The sequence below is a fragment of the Telmatherina bonti genome (genome assembly GCF_933228915.1).
Source record: "Telmatherina bonti genome assembly, chromosome: 12".
In the NCBI taxonomy this organism is placed as follows: domain Eukaryota; kingdom Metazoa; phylum Chordata; class Actinopteri; order Atheriniformes; family Telmatherinidae; genus Telmatherina; species Telmatherina bonti.
The window spans coordinates 11,089,164-11,110,912 of NC_136610.1; the positions used below are offsets into that span (position 1 = coordinate 11,089,164).

General features: G+C 35.9%; 1 protein-coding gene across 1 annotated transcript in view; it reads right to left on the minus strand.

Annotated features, from left to right (window-relative positions):
• Positions 1-1,724: 1,724 nt before the first annotated feature.
• Positions 1,725-21,749, minus strand: part of sparc (secreted protein, acidic, cysteine-rich (osteonectin)) — a 33,699-nt gene continuing 13,674 nt past the window's right edge. The window contains exons 2-10 of the mRNA XM_079249849.1: positions 14,128-14,193; positions 13,657-13,725; positions 11,709-11,793; positions 9,632-9,753; positions 9,230-9,350; positions 7,137-7,270; positions 5,132-5,280; positions 3,696-3,844; positions 1,725-2,209 (exon numbers count right to left, since the gene is read on the minus strand). Of these exons, the coding sequence (XP_079105975.1) occupies positions 2,181-2,209; positions 3,696-3,844; positions 5,132-5,280; positions 7,137-7,270; positions 9,230-9,350; positions 9,632-9,753; positions 11,709-11,793; positions 13,657-13,725; positions 14,128-14,184 (915 nt within the window). The 5' untranslated portion in view covers positions 14,185-14,193 and the 3' untranslated portion in view covers positions 1,725-2,180. The remainder of the gene's footprint in view (positions 2,210-3,695; positions 3,845-5,131; positions 5,281-7,136; positions 7,271-9,229; positions 9,351-9,631; positions 9,754-11,708; positions 11,794-13,656; positions 13,726-14,127; positions 14,194-21,749) is intronic.

Sequence of the window (21,749 nt, forward strand, 5' to 3'; positions counted from 1 at the left end):
TTATTATGTTTTCCTATAGGGTGGGAAAATCAAATCGAAAAATCAAAAATCTGGATTTTTTTTTTGCTTCACAAAAAGATCGATTTTTTTGTTAAAAGAATGATTTTTTTCAAATAAATAAAATAATTAACTATAAAATTAATCATTTTTATTGTTTTTAATTGATCTTTTTACTCTTCTTCTTGGGCACTATAGCAGCAGAATGATGGTTTGGCTACTGTGTTGTTTTTGTCCTCCTTGAAATAAAAAAAAGAGTAAAGAAATGAGTAAAAAAAAAAAAAATTTAAAAAAAAGTTTTATGCATTTATTTTGTTTTTAATCTACAAAAATCAGCAATATCGAAGAATCGTGAGAATTGCAATTTAAATCGAATTGGCACCCAAAAAAAATCGGAATTAAATTGGGAATTGGGACAAAAGCATATTGTCACAGCCCTATTTTCCTACATATAATGGCAAAAGATGTCAGACTGAGAACATGACCTCTTACTAAATACCAACATTGGTCAGTATGAACAGGTAAAGCTAATAACGTCATGGAATTATGTTTTTCCCAAACTGTTGACTGAGTCCACAAGCTGTGCATGAAGAATCCAGATTGGGGTTTAATTTCGAGATGAGTGAAGTCAGTTTTGGAGGAAATCATGTGATCTTTCTCTGTGGTGTAACGTACAGATTTCAAATAAAGTCACATCAGCATTTACTATTAGTTTGTCGAGTCACCTAGTTAATAACAAATGCGTTACAAGAATTAAATCAAACTTCTTGATTCAGCAAACTGATGATGGTTATAGTACCAGGGAACATGTAGGATTTGCTATGGGTATGTGTGTGCTACTGGTGTACGGATGAAGATGGCATTTAGCAAAAGTGTCATGCTCGCCTGGAAGAAAAAGATGAACATCCTTTAGGAATGATGCAGCTGTAGCTCTGAATCTGTCAGATCATAGCACAGTATCTGAACGCTATCGCTGCAAAGGCAGACGGTGATAATAGGAAGCACAACAAAATACTAGACAAAACAGTAACACATAGTTCAGGTTAAGGTCTCTAGGTTGACCATTTTGGCACAGTCTGTTCTCAAAGTCCTCTTTTCAGGTTTTAGGTCCAATAAAGACCAAGACTCCAGGGAAAAACAGGGCAGAGGAAGTTTGTGCAGAAGCTCATAAAATAGTTGTGTCTCTAGGTCTCGTATCTGACTCACAAGGGAAGGCAACACTCAAGACAAGAAGGTACGCTTCTTATGGAGAGATTTCCTACAAGTCAGTCTGACAAAAATGGGAAAAATGTTACCAGTAAAAAAGAAGCGGAAGCCTGTCCTGTTGACAGAGCTGTGGTGTGTCATGCTGAGCCCTCATTATCTCAATAAAAATGTCTTTGTAGAGTGAGAGGCGCAGATATGAAGGCATGCAGAGATTTCCAGAAACTTTAATAGTCTTTTATTCATAGAAAGAGATCGCTCGTGCTCTCAGTGTCAGTAGAAACAGGTTATCTGTGAGAAAAACTCTCAGCCTGCGAGATTCCCCCCTCCTTGTTCAAACATTATATCCTGTTTTCAAATATCAGCACTCGTGTCCTCGTCAAGGACAGAATCTGCAAAGAAAATAAAATCTCTTCTAGCAGTAGTCAAAAAGTTAAAAAAAAAATCCCTAAATACACAAAATGGGAAAAGGAAAACACATTCCACCACCAACAGAGCACAGGAACTGAACAGTTTGGTCCGCAGAAAGCAAGCAAAGGGAACATTTATTTAGAAACTTTATTTTTTCGACTTTACAGTTTTGTCTCCTTGAGATAATGAACTGATCTCCAATTGAAAAGCCCTGAACGCATCGTAGCAAACACAGCAAAAAATATTGTCAGCGACATAAATTTACACCAGAGGTCTTTTAGTTTTCTTTGTGGGTGTTTTCTTCAACAAACAAGAGGATTCAGACGCTCATGAACACACGCTGGTTAGTACAAACTGTGCACGTTTTTTCTTTTGGAAGGTTTTTTTTTTTAGTGGTATAAGTTGGAGAAATCATCATTAAACCATAAAAAAAACCAAAGAGAATTTGCAATTAGCACCTTAACTCTTTTTTCTTCTTTTTCTTTTTTATTAAACTTATGGATTAGCACCTTGTCCGGTTAGTAGCAACTACTGTTGTGTGTCATGCTGCTGCTGCTTGTCGGAGGAAATTAGATGACAAGGTCTTTGTCCACGTCCTCTGCAAACACAAAGACACAAAATGTTCATTATTTCACTGTGATGAGCAGCGAAGGCATAAATACACAGAAATGATCACATTAAGAATTACGACATCACTATTCAGAGCTAAGTGTCCTTTTGGCTGTTAAACCTATTTTCATATCATTGTAACATAAATTTAATATTTTTAAAATGCTTTTATGAGCATTAAATCATAAAGTAATGCACATGTAAATTATTATTAGCAATGTCACTGAATATTTTCCTGATAGTAAATAGAGGAAGCGACAATAATTTCTAGAATAAACTGTATGGAGCAGATGTAGAGGACATAGAGCAGCACTTGTTGTGCAGCTGTGCTACATTGTGTTATTAAGTTTCACACAATAAAAAACTAATAAAAGGCTCATGATAGAGTAGAATTTCCATCAGATTCAACCAGAATAACTTGTGGTTACTAATTTGATCAATTTTGAATACATTTTTATGAAGTTTGAACAGTTCTGAAAGACGTATCAAGCTGATTTGGATCAGCTGTATGAGATGATGTGTGACAACAGAATAAAGCATCAGTTATCAGTATTTCTTTTTTTAACCCATAAAGATCCAGACGCATGAAAAACTGGTAAGATAAGTTTTTTTGTTTTTTTTTTAATATGTGCTCTTTATTTGTCCCTTTATGTCCCTAAATGTAACATAAAAAAGTCTTTTTGAGATGTTTATCACATATTAGCATGTGATACATGAAAGTTTTTACAGTGTAATCTTCTGGTTTCTGGAGTCCATTAAAGGTAGAGTATGTACGATTTTCAATATTTTCAAAATAAATTAACTAATAAAATAACTACAATCATAATTAGAAAGTTTTTTGAACAAGTAGGTTCCAGTCTGTCCATATTTGGTGTGTTATTAAATTACAAGTTTAATTAATGAGAAATGACAAAAAGCACATTTTTTTTTACTGGTAGGCAAACATTTAAGAAGGGTCTTTGTCATTAATTAAACTTGTAATTTAATAACACATCAAATATGGACAGACTGGAACCTACATGTTTTAAAAAAAATATCTAATTATGATTGTAGTTATTTTTTTAGTTAATTTATTTTTAAAATATTGAAAATCTTACATACTCCACCTTTAAGGGACAAAAGACAAAAATCAGACTTTTTTCCATCGGATTTTGAGTTTGTACCATAAAGCGATGCCAAATGTCTCAGAAACTGTACGAATCACATATGTCACGCTGGTTCTTATGGGTTAAAATGACGTTTTTCATGTATAATATAAAAAGTTATCTTTTTTTATTTTTAACCCTCCCTTTGTGATTCTGGAGGATACAACTGGTACAAAATGAAAAAAAAACGACTGAAACTAAAGAAGCTTAACATGGAACAAAAGATAAATACTATAGATGGTATGAAAGTGTTTTAGGGTGCAAGTTGTGTTAAAATTTATACACAAGTGTGAAAAAAGATCATTTGTTCATTTGTTGATCGACACTTACGCTCCTTGATGCCAAAGCATGCGGCCCACTCCTCCAGGGCGATGTATTTGTCGCTGTCAGCATCACACTGCTCGAAGAAGCGGGTGGTGCAATGCTCCATGGGAATGAGAGGGGCGCGCAGGGGGGCGAGCTCAGAGTGGGTCAGGTATCTGGTGATGCACAAACATTGAAACACAACATTTAGCAACCCAGTCACACAGAACGGGACAGCAAAACCTCTACGACCCGGGTTAGCTCAGCTTAGCTTCAGTATGCTAACGTATTAAAATGATCTTATATTTTGGAGTTTGGATTTTTGATGTTTCTTTTATATTACACAGTTAAATTATGACTCAAATATATAAAACAATAAAGCGAACAAAATTTAAAGATCACACAAAGTAAAAAGCGGGAAAAAGAAAAAAGAAAACAACAAAAGAAGCAATCTAATGTTTGAAAATAAATAGGAAGAAGTAAAGAACTTATGAAATCTTACACCTTTTTGTAAGTTTTATTGCAGCACTCAGTATGAGTCACACAGATGACATAAACCAGGTCTCCATCTCCAGACCTCCATGGCTACCAACCTGCAGGTTTTAGTGTTTCCCCGCTGCACCACACCTGATCCTAATCAAAACCAGGCAGATGCAGAAGATGACAACATTTCGTTTTCATTTGAACCAAGTGGATTGTACACCTGCAGGATGGCAGCTTTCAGGGACTGGAGTTGGAGACCGCTGACATAAACTACACTGACTGCCTGTCAGCAGGTGTTTCCATCACACCGAGAATCGCACAAAAACTAAATATTGCAATAAAAATCCGTTAATGGAAACACTTACATTTTGAAAAAAGTCTCAAATATCACTAAAAGTTTTTTACGCTTTCATGAGATGGTTTTTCAGACGTTTCGATATGGAACCATATCGCAAAATTTTAACGGAAACACTTTTTTCACATTTGCGTGTCCCGGACATGATGTAGGGGGTCGTGAGCAATTTATTTCTGGTAAAGATGGCGCAAAAAAACAGTGAATTACAGAGTTTTAAAAAAGAAAAGGCAAAAGGCAAAAAGAAAAGCAAATTCTCCACAACAAGCAGAAAACCCCAAAAATAACACTACATGCCCACTTTTTGCATAAATCGCAATTTTTGTAAAATCCCGCGAGAGTAACGAGATCATACAGAACTTGTAAAATCTCGTTTTACAAATATTGTAAAACAAGATTTTTTTCTTGTTTTAATGCACTAAACACTGCTCAATAGCAACACCCGCAAAACTCAATTGTTGTTTGTCGCAACTTAAAAATATCGCTTTTATTTTGCGAAAAAATATGATAGAAACGTAGTGGATCATCCACACTGTTAACATAACACCTCTCTGTCTGCAAAAAGCTTGTTTTCCAGCTCTCTCTGCCACTTCTCTGCATCTTTACAACATCTTTTCCATGTACATACCCGTCAACGGGGTGCTGGTCAAGCTGGCCGAACTGCCAGTGGACTGGGAAGATGTACATATTGTAGTTCTTTTCGAAGTCGTAGGCCAGCAGGTCCAAGGAGTGATCGCCGGCCTGCAGCCTCTTATCGTTCTCGTAGATCTTCTTCACCTGAAAGATTGGATGAAAACGTAAATAGCTGCTCAACTGGGACAAACTAATAGTCGTATACTTAATGTCTACAGCGTTATCTGGTTTCTTATGAAAACTTCGGAGCTTTAACTGTTCGTTAAAGCACTGATTTTAGCGAAATCGATAAGGAGAATGTTGTTTTTGCTTTCTGTTAACAAAATCTGTCAAACAGGGAATTACTTAGATTAAGAGTGTGAAAGTGAATTTGAAATGCTTAAAATAATTCTTCACACATTCTGGATTAGCTTGCCCTCACTGTGAACATTGGATCGTAACAGTAACATTAACCAGTACGTTGCTCCAGCTTTGTGACGACATGACGTTGAACGGTGTTGTCGTGGTGGAACAAGAATAAACTCTGCTTTATATTATGTAAAACTTATTTTTATCACATTTAAAAATGACTGTTTTGTCATGAAATTTCTGAATTTCTAAATGACAAAAAAACCTTTGATTGTGTCTTCTTCATGGCTCAGATAATAAAACCGCAGAGAACTCTGACGGGCTACATAAGCTGCAGACGGCTGGTTTGATGTTGACACTTGTCGGCTGTTTCACCGCAACTCACACAGCTAGTTGTTCCTTCTATTGTCTTTGCTGTTTACTAGCATCGTAAGGTTAATAACTAGTACTTCTAAACTAGTGACTGACTAGATCAGCGCTGGGTCCTCGAGCGCCACAGTCCTGCAGATGATAGGAGTTTCCCTGCTGCAACACACCTGACTCAAATTAAAAGGTAATTAGCAGACTTGTGTAGTTTGATGTCTAGCTCTCCAGTCTGAGGTGTGTCAGGTGTGTTGCAGCAGAGGAAATCCTAACATTTACAGGACTGCGGCCCTCGAGTACCAGAGTTGCAAACCCCTGCAATCAGGTGAGTATGGACAGGTTCAACTGGTGTCTCCTACAAAGGATCGGCTATAACTGACTGTGCTGAAAAGCAGGCTGTCAGATGGTGCTGACCACTGGACACTGATCTGTTCATACAGTGTGTTATGCTTTTGTTGCTTCATCTGTCGACAAGATAGCGGTTGGGTCTGCAGATAAGTTGTTGGAGTGGAACAAAGCTGCTTTGTACAGATTGGGAAAATGGCTTTGTCCATTGCTGTGATATTTGCAGAGTAAATTTACACTTACAATGTTCAATATACTTCCAAACACCACTTTCTACTGTTAGATATCCAGATTTTCCTCCCAGAACTGCTAAAATCATCAGTTCCATACTAAAAAAAGCTAATGACATTAAGCTAATCTAACGTAGATTCTTTTACTAAAAGGTTTACAGGTCATATGTACGTCGCTTTGGATAAAAGTGTCTGCTAAATGACTGTAGAATAGAATAGAATAGAATAGAATAGAATAGAATAAAAAACAGCTAAGCAAAGCATTTATTTTTTTAAGTTCAATATTTTCATTATGTTGCTTCAATCATGTACATTTAAGAGAAAATTGCTATTTATTCCTATTCACTATGATTTCTTATTAGATGTTGTTGGGATACAATTCTATCTGAAACACTCGAGAAAAAAAATCACTTTTCATCTTCCTGATTAAAAAATTTAACTACTTCCAACGACTGCAAAATGAAAATGTGCAAAATATCATCTAATGACTTCTGTGATGCATTCAGTGACCCATTGGAGAGGCCAGTCCTTCCAGTTCATATACACTTGTCTAAACTACCTAAGTGCACTTAACAGAAGTTAACAAGAGCTCCATTTCAGGCATCCGCTGCAGAAAGATAAGTAGGAAGGAGTGTATTTGGTGTTTGAAGTGCCAGCACTGTCAGCTGAATAACTCTAACACTCTTTATATATAGTAAAAGAAAATCATCTTACCCTGAGCTTCTGCTTCTCGGTGAGCAAGTTGTTGTCCTCATCTCGCTCGTACAGAGTCACCAGAACGTTCTTCAGCCAGTCCCTCATACGCAGGGGGAACTCATTCAGCTCGTTGTCCATGCAGGGCTCAATGTCTGCAGGCAGGAGGCATACATGCAGATTAAATGAACAGTTCACAAAACTCCAGCTCAATCGTTTCAAAGTCCTGCCCTCAAACGGTTTTCTGGCACACATGCAACAGGTTTTAGATTTGGAAACGGGAACGAAATCATGTTTTTAAGCTTCAACAGAATCATTTATGGAGCATCAGATTAAAATGCCAGTCTGTCCATGACTGAGGTAGAAGACAGACATCTTAAATCAGCTGATTCAGTATAAGATCAAGACTCATTTGAAGATTCAGCCAAAGAAAATCAGTGCACATCCAAATGTTCTAGTCTGAATCTTTTCTTTTTATGTACTGAAGTCTTGCATGATCTCCATCTGAACCCCTCAGCCCTGACTCATCTCCTCATACTGCGTGTGTCATGTTTAGTTTGCTCAGTGGAAGAAATGCAGCCTGCGTGTCAGGACGGATCCTCCCTGCTGCTGAGCTGCAGACCTGCAGGGTCTGACATGATGATCCAGCCACCCATCAATCACAGAGAAGCCAGCTCTCAGAGAGCAAATAGTACTCTTAGAGCATGCTGACAGATCTGAGCTCAGCTTCAACTCCTTAACCTATCACACACGTGAGAAGAAACCGACTGGCAGCAAAACAAGAACTTATCAGACGTCTGATTCCTGCATGTGAGCAAACAGACTTTGACATAAAAAAGGCAAAAATAGCAACACAGTGTCAAAATAAAATCATTCATGTTCACTAGTTAGATTAAAAGATCAATAAAAATCCAGCTGAAGTGATTTTTATTCATATTTGGCTTTATATCATGAATTTCTGCTGTATTCTAACTAAAACCAACAAGGTGTACAAACATTGTTTTATTATATTTTTTTAACTCCCACTTGACACAATGAGCCTGGGTGTATTCAAATGTTTAAATTTTAATGACAGATTTTCTACATTCCTGCTTTTGTTTCGTTCCTAACAATGAATGTTCAAGATGTAGCACCAAGCAGTCCGTTCTGCAGCTTTTAACCATGCTCACAGTTTGCAACTTCTTTTTTCATGCAGCTGTTTAACATTTTTCATAAACTGTCTGTGTAAACAGGCCAATTTGAGCCAGTTGGCCACGTTTAAGTTCAATTCAAACAGTTGTGTTTCAGACTGTCTGTCCCCTGTGAGACCGGTGTTCCCACCAGGCCAGATAGGCAACATCATTGCCATGGCAACATGAAAAGTTTGGGAAAGCTTTAAGGGTTAAATTGTGTTTTATTGTGTAACTTTGAAATTTTCCTAACTGAGAATGAATGAATGAACCAAAAAGAAATGAAAAATACATTTTCTGACATCTGTTGGGAGTCAGGCGACAGTCATCCACCTGATCGCAACCTTCTGACATGCTTTTGATCAGTTATTGATGAGCAATTAATGCAGAATGGTGTTTTTCTATTGCCATTTACTAATAACATAATTTACCAGGAGCATAATGAAGTTAAAGGAATATTTTACTTCAAATCCATATTCTGCCACTTATCCAGGGTCAGGTTATGGGGAAGCAGCCTAGGCAGGTAAACTCTGACTTCCCTCTTTACAGCCACATTTCCCAGCTTTTCAAGGGGGATCCCGAAGCGTTCCCAGGCCAGCAGAGAGATCTAATCCCTCCAGTGTGTCCTGGGTCTTCCCTGGGTTCTCCTCCCACAGGAACACCTCACCAGGGAGGTCCAGGAGGCATCCTAACCAGATGCCTGACCCACCTCAACTAGCTTCAAATCCATTTAATTTCAATGTGAAGCGAGGCGAAGAATTCAATCTGTGCTGATTCAAAGTTAGGATTTCTGAGAATATGATGACATGGGGTTGTAACTTTAGCTTGTGTGTTTGTGTGTGTGTGTGTGTGTGTGTAGACCCTAACCCTAACCTGCTGAAATTCCTTCTAAACTTCTGTATAAATTAACAGTCAAGCGGGATTTGCATGATGTTTGGAACTCACATTTGCAAGGTCCGATGTAGTCGAGGTGCAGCTTGTGGCCCTTCTTGGTTCCCTCCAAAGCACACTTGGTGGCGAAGAAGTGGCAGGATGAGTCGTATGTCTTGTTGTCAGTGCCGCAGATCTGGAAGCAGGAAAACGGATCAGTGAAGAATCATTTTTAAAGAACTCGTCCATTCCCGTGATGGAATAGTTGGAAATATTTTTATTAAAAACTTAAACTGACAGAATATTTGATGAGGCAGAGATGATCTGGGTGTAACATTTGGCCTAGTAACATGAACGCTTTCTTATTTTTCAACAAACGGTTCCCTGAGGTACAGATGTGAGTAAATGATGGCTGGACTGTCTTCGCCTGGAATGGTGAAATCTACGCAGGTTTGAAGAGGCTGAATTTGAACTCACATGCTCAAACTCTCCCTCAGCAGAGGGGCAGGTGGAGGGGTCCTGGCACACACACATGGGGGTGTTGGTGTCATCGACCTCACACACTTTTCCCTTCTTGCAGTGGTAGTTCAGGCAAGGATCTGCAGGGAAAATAAAAAATAATGATAATAATTAGCTGAGCTGCTTAGTGTTAGTCAAACACTTACCATCTAGTCAGGGAACCAGTCCTAATGTGCAATATTCATAAAATTAAAATAATTTATTTGAGATACCTTATGAGCTTATGAATGAGGCTGGTAAATGTTTAAAGACAGAAATTTCAAACTTTCATTATAAATTGGTACAGAAAGTTCATTTTAAGCCAGCAGTGAATGTAAAGAAGAGCCATATCAGTAGGACAACATATAATAAAATCTCTATTCCTCTGCAGAAAAGATGATGATCATATATCTGTAAAAATATAGGTAAAAAATAAATCAATTGGTCAAAAATGATATAAAATTCAACATTTATATCCTCACCAATAATACATGTGCTCTACTACCCAATCTTAGTGGCAGCTAATGGAGATCCAAATTAACAAATACATATATATACATATATACATATATATATATATATATGTATATATATATATATATATATGTATGTATATATATATATATGTATATATGTATATATATGTATTTGTTAATTTGTTTTATATATATATATATATATATATATATATATATATATATATATATATATATATATATATATATATATATATATATATATATATATGTAGATTAAAGCGCTCCAAACATATTTATTATTTTTCATTTCAATAAATGGTTTTATAACTAACTTTTATAACTTTTATAAGTCTTGTTTTTGATAACTATGTCTGTAAAGGACAGTTTGTGAAAACATGCAAATCACTGGATTGGGTTGAATCTTTGACCCACTCCTCCATCCTGAGCCAAACGAGGAGACAACGGAGAGGAAAACTCCCTTTTAGCAGAACTGGAACCAGGACGGTCGGCGGAGGACAGGAAACTGTTGTTCATCATGCATTTAGTTTTTAAGTTCTTGATAGTTGTTTTACTTTTGAAGACTTAAAAGCATCATTTTCTTATTTCCAACATTTTCATGTATTGTTTTGTCTGCATGTATTTAATCTTTTTTAATAACTGTATGTTTTATTACCTGTTCATATGCTGAAAAAAAAGCTTCTCTATTTCTAAGTTTTTCATTTTACAGATTTTACTCTTTAAAAAGGTAAAATGCCAAAAAACAAACAAACAAAAAACACTTTGAGCATAGATGACAGGAAATATCTCTACCCAACAATGAAAAACAATAAAACTTTTTCTATTTTTCTAAAAGAAACTTAAGTTTCATGTGGCGTTGGACTGTGTGAAGTACCATTTGCAGGAGCAGGGACCTTTATTGTGGTGTGTTTTTGCATCAATTGTTCATTTGTGATGCAAATACAACTCAGTTGTTTTAGATTCATTTTTTCTTTTTAGTTTCCTGTTTAAACGGGTACACAAAAGCATCAGTGTGGAAATCTAATTAACTGCCTTCTATTACAAGCTGACCTAAAACCATGAAAACACTTCTGAGAAAGTGGAGCTTACTTGGAGAAAAAATCGAATAGACTTTGGATATAACTGTGATCCTCAGTTACAAGGTAAACTTCTGTTTTACTTTTCTCCTCCTAATCTGCATCCTCATTTAATCTTTAATATTTCAGACGCTTCAGAGCAAAGTGCTGCTCAGAACAGCCTGTACTATCCACATTTCACACTGCCTTTCTGCTCCCTGCGTTGGCCATGGCGAAACTGCCTCTTAAACTCCGGTGGAACGTGTAATCACAGCCGTCTGCTCACAGTCTGTCATTATGACTGGTGGATTTGCCAGTCTGAGGCTTGAATGAACCCAGAAACCTGTGAAGCCGCAGGACGGAGTCGGTGAGCTGCAGCTTAATCACACGTTTTCAGGTTTGTGTATCAGAGAGGCTGATGGGTTGTTATAACGTACACAATCACTGTAAGCTAATGCAAGATCTTCTTGGGTGGCATAAACAAGCGGACATTTGTGTACTTACTCTCAACAATATCTTCAACAATCTCAATGGCCTCGTCGAACTCTCCAACCTCCACCTGCACTGGGTTGGCTCCCACCTCGATCTCCTGAGGAACACCAGAGTCAGATGGTGACGTTCTGAACGATCAGAGTGAAGAAAGGAAAAAGAAAAACTGCCCATCTGATCTGTAAAAGTCCTCAGTTTTATTTCTGCACAACGTTCACTTAAACCAAACCGCCTAACTACCCCTGGTGATCCTGAAAAAAGAAAACTTGAAACATCATCACAAAAAGTCGAGTCCGCCCTGAAGGCCAAATGCAGTCTGAAAGGCCATAATATCCAACAATAACACGCAGCTGAGTCCACATGCGGTGCAGCCATAAAAAAAACCCCTAATGGCTTCCTGACCAGCTGAACCAGAGGCTAAAATTAACAGCTGTGGGATCTCTGGTCCCGCTGGACCTCTGGAGGAGGAAACCATAAAACGTTCACATGAAAGCTCAAGATTTGGTTTCAGGGATTTTATTGAAACTGAAGCACTTTTCATAATGGATTGTGGGTGAAACTGAGTATTCCTGAAAAGGCAAAAATACGGAGGAGCTGGAACGTTTCTCCTGGAAATTCTTCAGATAGGAGATGCTTCAGATGGGGAACGGATCCTTCAGGTTAAACTCGTAGTAGATCCTTTTTTTTTTTTTTTTAATTAAATGTCTGAATCAAATTCACACCTAAAGGTCAGCCTCAGTCTTAACTAGAACAAACCTTTCTTTTCTGTAGTATCAATCCTTGAAATAGAAACTACTCTGGGTGAAGTCCTCAAAACACCTCAGACGTTTTAGGGATGAGTTATTTCAGGGATCTAAAGGTCACAAAAAAAAAATGTTGGAAGCCAGTCAAACTGGGATGTTTTGGCTGTTTCAGAATCAGAGGAGCTTCATTGGTTCGTTCCCAGAGAGTAATCTGCACAACAATGTGAAACAACAGCACACTGGGAGAAAAGTTAAAACCCCAAAGCGCCATCGCAGATCGGATATGAGAAGACGCCCGTTTAAACTCTCACAGAAGCACAAGTCTTTACATTTTTAAGGCTCTTTTCAAAAAGAATAAAACATTTGCATGGCCAGTACCACCATGAAATGGAAATTTTCATTTCATTTAATAATTTATCTCCTTCAAAACATCCACCTTGAAGCACTTTGAAGACATAATCAGTTCAAGTTAATTCATTGTTATGCAACTAAAGCAAACATAAGTCCAGTTTTATAATAAGCAGATTGATAAAAGCCATTTCATTAAGAAAAATGACTGCTTAGTTAAAAAGAAGCAACAGATTGCAATAAATCTAATATTATAAATACTGGTTTCATTTCAAGAAGGAGGCGGGGCTTTTTGAGGCAAAGCCGAAGCACAGCAGAGAGGGAGGGGGAGGGGCCTACAAGTTTAAAGGGAAAGTTCTGCTTTGAATGTATGTCTAATAATGTCTAATAATGAAAACCGATGATGCCTTCTTGCATTTTTTTGTTGAATCAGCCATGGTGCACGTTCAAACCGGCCGGAGTGTTTATACCCGCTTGCTAGCATGGGACGCCTGCAGCAAAACTCAGCTGTAATGTCATGCAACCTCCTCAGTTTTATCGTGCTGTTTTTCAGCGAGGAGTTTGCACGACAGCAGCTCCAGATACGCACGTTAGAAATGTCACTGCGCCATCAAGCAAGTCTGCAGAGATCGCAGAGTTTACAGGTCAGACAGCTACAAAATGCATCTTTTCAGGCCCGGAAATTAACATTTTTTTATGAGTTTGTTTTCCAGAAACACAACATGCTATGTGGAATAATTTAGAGTAAATCTGATGAGGTACTCAGCGAGCTTTGATGGGAACTTGTTTTTGGCTTCTACTGGAAAAACTTTCAGGATTTTTAAAGAAAACCACAACTAATCGCTCAAAACCAGAAGAACATCTGGACTGACCTCAACAACTGGCTCCTCAACAACTGGCTCCTCTGTAACAAGCTCTTCCACGACGGGCTCCTCCTCAGCCTGCAACACACACACACACACACACACACACACACACATTTCAATGCAACTGAGTGAGGGAAGTTGGAAGCAATGATCTCATGCGTGCACGCAGGAGCGCACAAAGAAAACCCCACAGAATATCCACACAATGTGAATCTCCATGTTCATGAGTGAAAACAATCAGGGGAGCAATTGGAGTCAGGAAAACAAACACTTTAGCTAAACAGACTTTATACGTGGCTGCACACACCCAGAAGAAGAAATACACAGGAAGTCTGTGTGGGTGACAACTCCCAATTATCACAACACACACACACACACACACACACACACACACACAAAGGTAACTCACACAGAGAACACACAGACAAGAAGAAAGACTGCAGCTGATCACACACCAACACACACACTACGACTTACAGGAGCAGCCATGGCATGGCCAGCCAGGCACAGGAGGAAGACGATCCACACCCTCATCTTCAAAGTCTGTGAAGACAAAGGGACAACTTTACTGTCATGCTGTTTTCACAGTTACTGTACAAAAACCATACAAAAATGATTTTTCTTATGTCAACGGTTTCCCAGGTTTTCCTCATGAGAACAAAACACCAACAACACAACTACAGAGAAGTTTCCCTTCCTGGTACTTTATGTATTTATGTCAAATATTTAGAGTTTTAACAGAAATTGTGCAAGGTGGGTGTACTTTTGAGCCTCCTAAAATCAGAAATCGTCTGACTTCTATGGGTGTTTCCTCTGAGAAAGGTAAGAAAACTCAAACATGATTCATCAAAACTTAAATTATCTTAAATTTAATTACGGTAATTGCAGTTTTGCAACTAAAGCAGTTTCACATAACTTTCCTCCAGGAACACAGACGAGATCCAGACACGTCTGCAGATTTTATGATCCTTCTTTCAAAGCACTATTCAGACATGCTCCTTCAGACTCTATCAGTAGCAACAGAAATACTACCTGGTCCGTCTACGTAGAAACTGCTGCAGTCTCTTCAATGGACATGCAGCTTAACTATGTTACACAGAGACATAAAGATGAATTACAGCCCAAAACATCTACTCAACCTTATTTTTTAATGATTTAAACACAAAGCAAACAAATGTTTTCTTGTGTTAAGACAAAATAAGAAAAAGAAATCAGCTGAATGTCTATCCTTCAGGTGTAATACAACCTTTTTCAGCTGCATATAAATAAGCTTGTTCTCCTGATTATTGTAAAAACGTGAAACTATCACGTTATAATGTGATAAGTTTATTGTAAAAACATGAAACATATCACGTTATAATGTGATAAGTTTATTGTAAAAACGTGAAACATATCACGTTATAACGTGATAGTTTATTGTAAAAACCTGAAACTATCACGTTATAACCTGATAAGTTTATTGTAAAAACGTGAAACATATCACGTTATAACGTGATAAGTTTATTGTAAAAACCTGAAACATATCACGCTATAACGTGATAGTTTATTGTAAAAACGTGAAACTATCACGTTACAACGTGATAAGTTTATTGTAAAAACGTGAAACATATCACGTTATAACCTGATAAGTTTATTGTAAAAACGTGAAACTATCACGTTACAACGTGATAAGTTTATTGTAAAAACGTGAAACTATCACGTTATAACGTGATAAGTTTATTGTAAAAACCTGAAACATATCACGCTATAACGTGATAGTTTATTGTAAAAACGTGAAACTATCACGTTACAACGTGATAAGTTTATTGTAAAAACGTGAAACATATCACGTTATAACCTGATAAGTTTATTGTAAAAACGTGAAACTATCACGTTACAACGTGATAAGTTTATTGTAAAAACGTGAAACTATCACGTTACAACGTGATAAGTTTATTGTAAAAACGTGAAACATATCACGTTATAACCTGATAAGTTTATTGTAAAAACGTGAAACTATCACGTTACAACGTGATAAGTTTATTGTAAAAACGTGAAACATATCACGTTATAACCTGATAAGTTTATTGTAAAAACCTGAAACATATCACGCTATAACGTGATAGTTTATTGTAAAAACATGAAACATATCACGTTAAAACGTGATAGTTTATTGTAAAAATGTGAAACTATTACGTTATAACCTGATAAGTTTATTGTAAAAACCTGAAACTATCACAATATAACGTGATAAGTTTATTGTAAAAACGTGAAACTATCACGTTACAACGTGATAAGTTTATTGTAAAAACGTGAAACATATCACGTTACAACGTGATAAGTTTATTGTAAAAACGTGAAACATATCACGTTATAACCTGATAAGTTTATTGTAAAAACCTGAAACATATCACACTATAACGTGATAGTTTATTGTAAAAACGTGAAACTATCACGTTACAACGTGATAAGTTTATTGTAAAAACGTGAAACTATCACGTTACAACGTGATAAGTTTATTGTAAAAACCTGAAACATATCACGTTATAACCTGATAAGTTTATTGTAAAAACGTGAAACTATCACGTTACAACGTGATAAGTTTATTGTAAAAACGTGAAACATATCACGTTATAACGTGATAAGTTTATTGTAAAAACCTGAAACATATCACGCTATAACGTGATAGTTTATTGTAAAAACGTGAAACTATCACGTTACAACGTGATAAGTTTATTGTAAAAACGTGAAACTATCACGTTACAACGTGATAAGTGTATTGTAAAAACGTGAAACATATCACGTTATAACCTGATAAGTTTATTGTAAAAACGTGAAACTATCATGTTACAACGTGATAAGTTTATTGTAAAAATGTGAAACATATCACGTTATAACCTGATAAGTTTATTGTAAAAACCTGAAACATATCACGCTATAACGTGATAGTTTATTGTAAAAACGTGAAACTATCACGTTACGTGATAAGTTTATTGTAAAAACGTGAAACTATCACGTTACAACGTGATAAGTTTATTGTAAAAACGTGAAACATATCACGTTATAACCTGATAAGTTTATTGTAAAAATGTGAAACTATCACGTTACAACGTGATAAGTTTATTGTAAAAATGTGAAACATATCACGTTATAACCTGATAAGTTTATTGTAAAAACCTGAAACATATCACGCTATAACGTGATAGTTTATTGTAAAAACGTGAAACTATCACGTTACAACGTGATAAGTTTATTGTAAAAACGTGAAACATATCACGTTATAACCTGATAAGTTTATTGTAAAAACCTGAAACATATCACGCTATAACGTGATAGTTTATTGTAAAAACATGAAACATATCACGTTATAACGTGATAGTTTATTGTAAAAATGTGAAACTATTACGTTATAACCTGATAAGTTTATTGTAAAAACCTGAAACTATCACGTTATAACGTGATAAGTTTATTGTAAAAACGTGAAACTATCACGTTACAACGTGATAAGTTTATTGTAAAAACGTGAAACTATCACGTTACAACGTGATAAGTTTATTGTAAAAACGTGAAACATATCACGTTATAACGTGATAAGTTTATTGTAAAAACCTGAAACATATCACGCTATAACGTGATAGTTTATTGTAAAAACGTGAAACTATCACGTTACAACGTGATAAGTTTATTGTAAAAACGTGAAACTATCACGTTACAACGTGATAAGTTTATTGTAAAAACGTGAAACATATCACGTTATAACCTGATAAGTTTATTGTAAAAACGTGAAACTATCATGTTATAACCTGATAAGTTTATTGTAAAAACGTGAAACTATCACGTTACAACGTGATAAGTTTATTGTAAAAACGTGAAACATATCACGTTATAACGTGATAAGTTTATTGTAAAAACCTGAAACATATCACGCTATAACGTGATAGTTTATTGTAAAAACGTGAAACTATCACGTTGTAACGTGATAAGTTTATTGTAAAAACGTGAAACATATCACGTTATAACCTGATAAGTTTATTGTAAAAACGTGAAACTATCACGTTACAACGTGATAAGTTTATTGTAAAAATGTGAAACATATCACGTTATAACCTGATAAGTTTATTGTAAAAACCTGAAACATATCACGCTATAACGTGATAGTTTATTGTAAAAACGTGAAACTATCACGTTACAACGTGATAAGTTTATTGTAAAAACGTGAAACATATCACGTTATAACCTGATAAGTTTATTGTAAAAACGTGAAACTATCACGTTACAACGTGATAAGTTTATTGTAAAAACGTGAAACATATCACGTTATAACCTGATAAGTTTATTGTAAAAATGTGAAACTATCACGTTACAACGTGATAAGTTTATTGTAAAAATGTGAAACATATCACGTTATAACCTGATAAGTTTATTGTAAAAACCTGAAACATATCACGCTATAACGTGATAGTTTATTGTAAAAACGTGAAACTATCACGTTACAACGTGATAAGTTTATTGTAAAAACGTGAAACATATCACGTTATAACCTGATAAGTTTATTGTAAAAACCTGAAACATATCACGCTATAACGTGATAGTTTATTGTAAAAACATGAAACATATCACGTTATAACGTGATAGTTTATTGTAAAAATGTGAAACTATTACGTTATAACCTGATAAGTTTATTGTAAAAACCTGAAACTATCACGTTATAACGTGATAAGTTTATTGTAAAAACGTGAAACTATCACGTTACAACGTGATAAGTTTATTGTAAAAACGTGAAACTATCACGTTACAACGTGATAAGTTTATTGTAAAAACGTGAAACATATCACGTTATAACGTGATAAGTTTATTGTAAAAACCTGAAACATATCACGCTATAACGTGATAGTTTATTGTAAAAACGTGAAACTATCACGTTACAACGTGATAAGTTTATTGTAAAAACGTGAAACTATCACGTTACAACGTGATAAGTTTATTGTAAAAACGTGAAACATATCACGTTATAACCTGATAAGTTTATTGTAAAAACGTGAAACTATCATGTTATAACCTGATAAGTTTATTGTAAAAACGTGAAACTATCACGTTACAACGTGATAAGTTTATTGTAAAAACGTGAAACATATCACGTTATAACGTGATAAGTTTATTGTAAAAACCTGAAACATATCACGCTATAACGTGATAGTTTATTGTAAAAACGTGAAACTATCACGTTGTAACGTGATAAGTTTATTGTAAAAACGTGAAACATATCACGTTATAACCTGATAAGTTTATTGTAAAAACGTGAAACTATCACGTTACAACGTGATAAGTTTATTGTAAAAATGTGAAACATATCACGTTATAACCTGATAAGTTTATTGTAAAAACCTGAAACATATCACGCTATAACGTGATAGTTTATTGTAAAAACGTGAAACTATCACGTTACAACGTGATAAGTTTATTGTAAAAACGTGAAACATATCACGTTATAACCTGATAAGTTTATTGTAAAAACCTGAAACATATCACGCTATAACGTGATAGTTTATTGTAAAAACATGAAACATATCACGTTATAACGTAATAGTTCATTGTAAAAATGTGAAACTATTACGTTATAACCTGATAAGTTTATTGTAAAAACCTGAAACTATCATGTTATAACGTGATAAGTTTATTGTAAAAACATGAAACATATCACGTTATAACGTGATAGTTTATTGTAAAAATGTGAAACTATTACGTTATAACCTGATAAGTTTATTGTAAAAACCTGAAACTATCACGTTATAACGTGATAAGTTTATTGTAAAAACATGAAACATATCACGTTATAACTAAGTTTATTGTAAAAACGTGAAACATATGTGTCTGACAATGTGAACTTGGTAATTTTCGACTTTAGATGAGGAAATTGTGTGCAGGGTGGATAGGAGATCACAAATGGCTCATTTACAGGACTTGATAGAGTTTTTCTTCATACTTGGGTTGAGACATTGTGAAATTATGGTGCTTTGGAACACTTTCGATCACATTGTAATAAATATGCGTTATTTAAGGACAGTTTTAAAAGGCATGGGTCTGTACAGAAGGAAATGAGTCCAATCCCCATGACGTGGCATCATTTCTAATTGAAACTTTAGCGGCGTGAGAATCGCTATGAATGCAAACATCATCTTAAGGGCAATCAAGTGCCATCTATCTATCCCTCCTCTACCGCTTATCGGGGTTCTGATCGCGGGGCAGCAGCCTAAGTAGGGAAGCCCAGACGTCCCTCTCCCGAGCCACATTCGCCAACTCTGCGGGGGGTCCCAAGGCGTTCCCGGGCCAGCTGAGAGATGTAATCCCTCCAGCGTTCAAGTGGTTATACATTTTTACAATAAAACATATCAAGTTATAACATAATCTGTTTCACGTTTTTACAATAAAATTATCACGTTATAACGTAATAAGGCCCAAACTTTTTTTTTTATGAGGATGACAGCTCTACGCTTCCGTAATGTTCATAAAAAATATTACAATAAAATATTTAGTAGGGTCCTGTGATGGACTGGCGAGCGGTCCAGTGTGGACCCTGCCTCTCCCCCACACAGCTTCCCCGCAACCCATAACTGGAGCGTTAAAGAGATTGATTGAATGAATATTTTGTGGGGAATTCATTGATATTAAAGTATGTTTTATACTTTCATACCTCCTATAAACTTTCACCAAATGTAGAAACTTTTAAATCCAGGTTTAAATCCATTTCCTTTCTCATGCGCCTATGCATGACATCTGCACAGTAACTTTTACTTAATTATGTTTTTAATTATTTTAATATAATTTATGATTTTATTATGATTCTATTTGTATTTTCTTTCATGCTTTCTTTTCTGTAATGCTTTTAATGTTTCATGTAAAGCACTTTGAATTGTCTTGTACATGAAAGGTGCTGTACAAATAAACTTGCCTTGCCTTGTCTTGCCTCCTGAACCCAGTTTCCAGTTTGAGTCTGACCTGAATGGATATTTTTTTTGGTACTTTCTTGTGTTCTATCTCAAACGCAGCAGCAAGAACCATAAATCTGCGTGAGAAATCAGTGATGTTGAAGCAGAGTGTGAACGCCAACCATCTCTAATCATCACATAAAGCTCATCAGAAACATCTGCACGCAGCATGTGTTGCATTTTAACTTCAGACTAATGACGCTCCTCCGACTCGCCAACAACAGCCCTCAGTGTTGGCTGCGTTCACTAACTTGTTGTGTTGAAGTTGTCTGCGGGTTTTTGTGGTTTTTATTCTAAAAGATTGTCCCAGAACATTACGTAATGAGCTCACAAGGATCATTTCATTCTTAAATCAGGGCAAACTCTGTAGTTTAACACAGAAACGTCAGAAACACCCCCCATAAAGGGCTGAATCTGCATGTTATTCTGCTGTTTGGGTGGAAACAGCTCCCGTTTCGATGAGTGCATTCACAGCAACATTTTTCCATTACCTAAGGCAACGTTTTTCAACCCCTCGTCTCTGTAAATAAACTCCCACACAGCTTCTCTGAACACTCATTTACATGTGGAAAACCCTGACAGGTATCTAATAATGTAACTGTGATGACTGTTGAGGCTTTAATACGGTGAAGCAAGGCCTCAGTTCCCACTGGAGCTGTTAGAATAATGTTTACAGTGATAAGAAAGCAGATCATCGGACGCCGTTACCTTCAGACTTTAATGCTGCTTGTATTAATCTGCTCCACATCTAGCAAAATGACAAAAAACAGAATTCTCACCTTCAACACGGGCGCATAAAGGTTACGTTATTTGTTGAAAAGGCTATTTGAAGCCAAGTTTTTCATAGAAAAATATTTACAATAGACTCACAAATGGTGGAGAAATTGTGGGTCAAACATGTAACTTGTTTTTATCCTTGAGTCATAAAATCTCAATAAGCTTAATTTTACTTAATCATTTTAACTGACCCATAATAACTAAACATGCTGATCTATCCACAACTTTCTTCTGTTTAAAGTGGCCACTTTGTGCAGCATTGAAATGTTCTCAGAGCTTCTTCTTCATGTAACAACTACATATTTAATGTCAAACTAAATGTTGAGGAAACTTCAGATTTAGGAATTTTACCAGGAG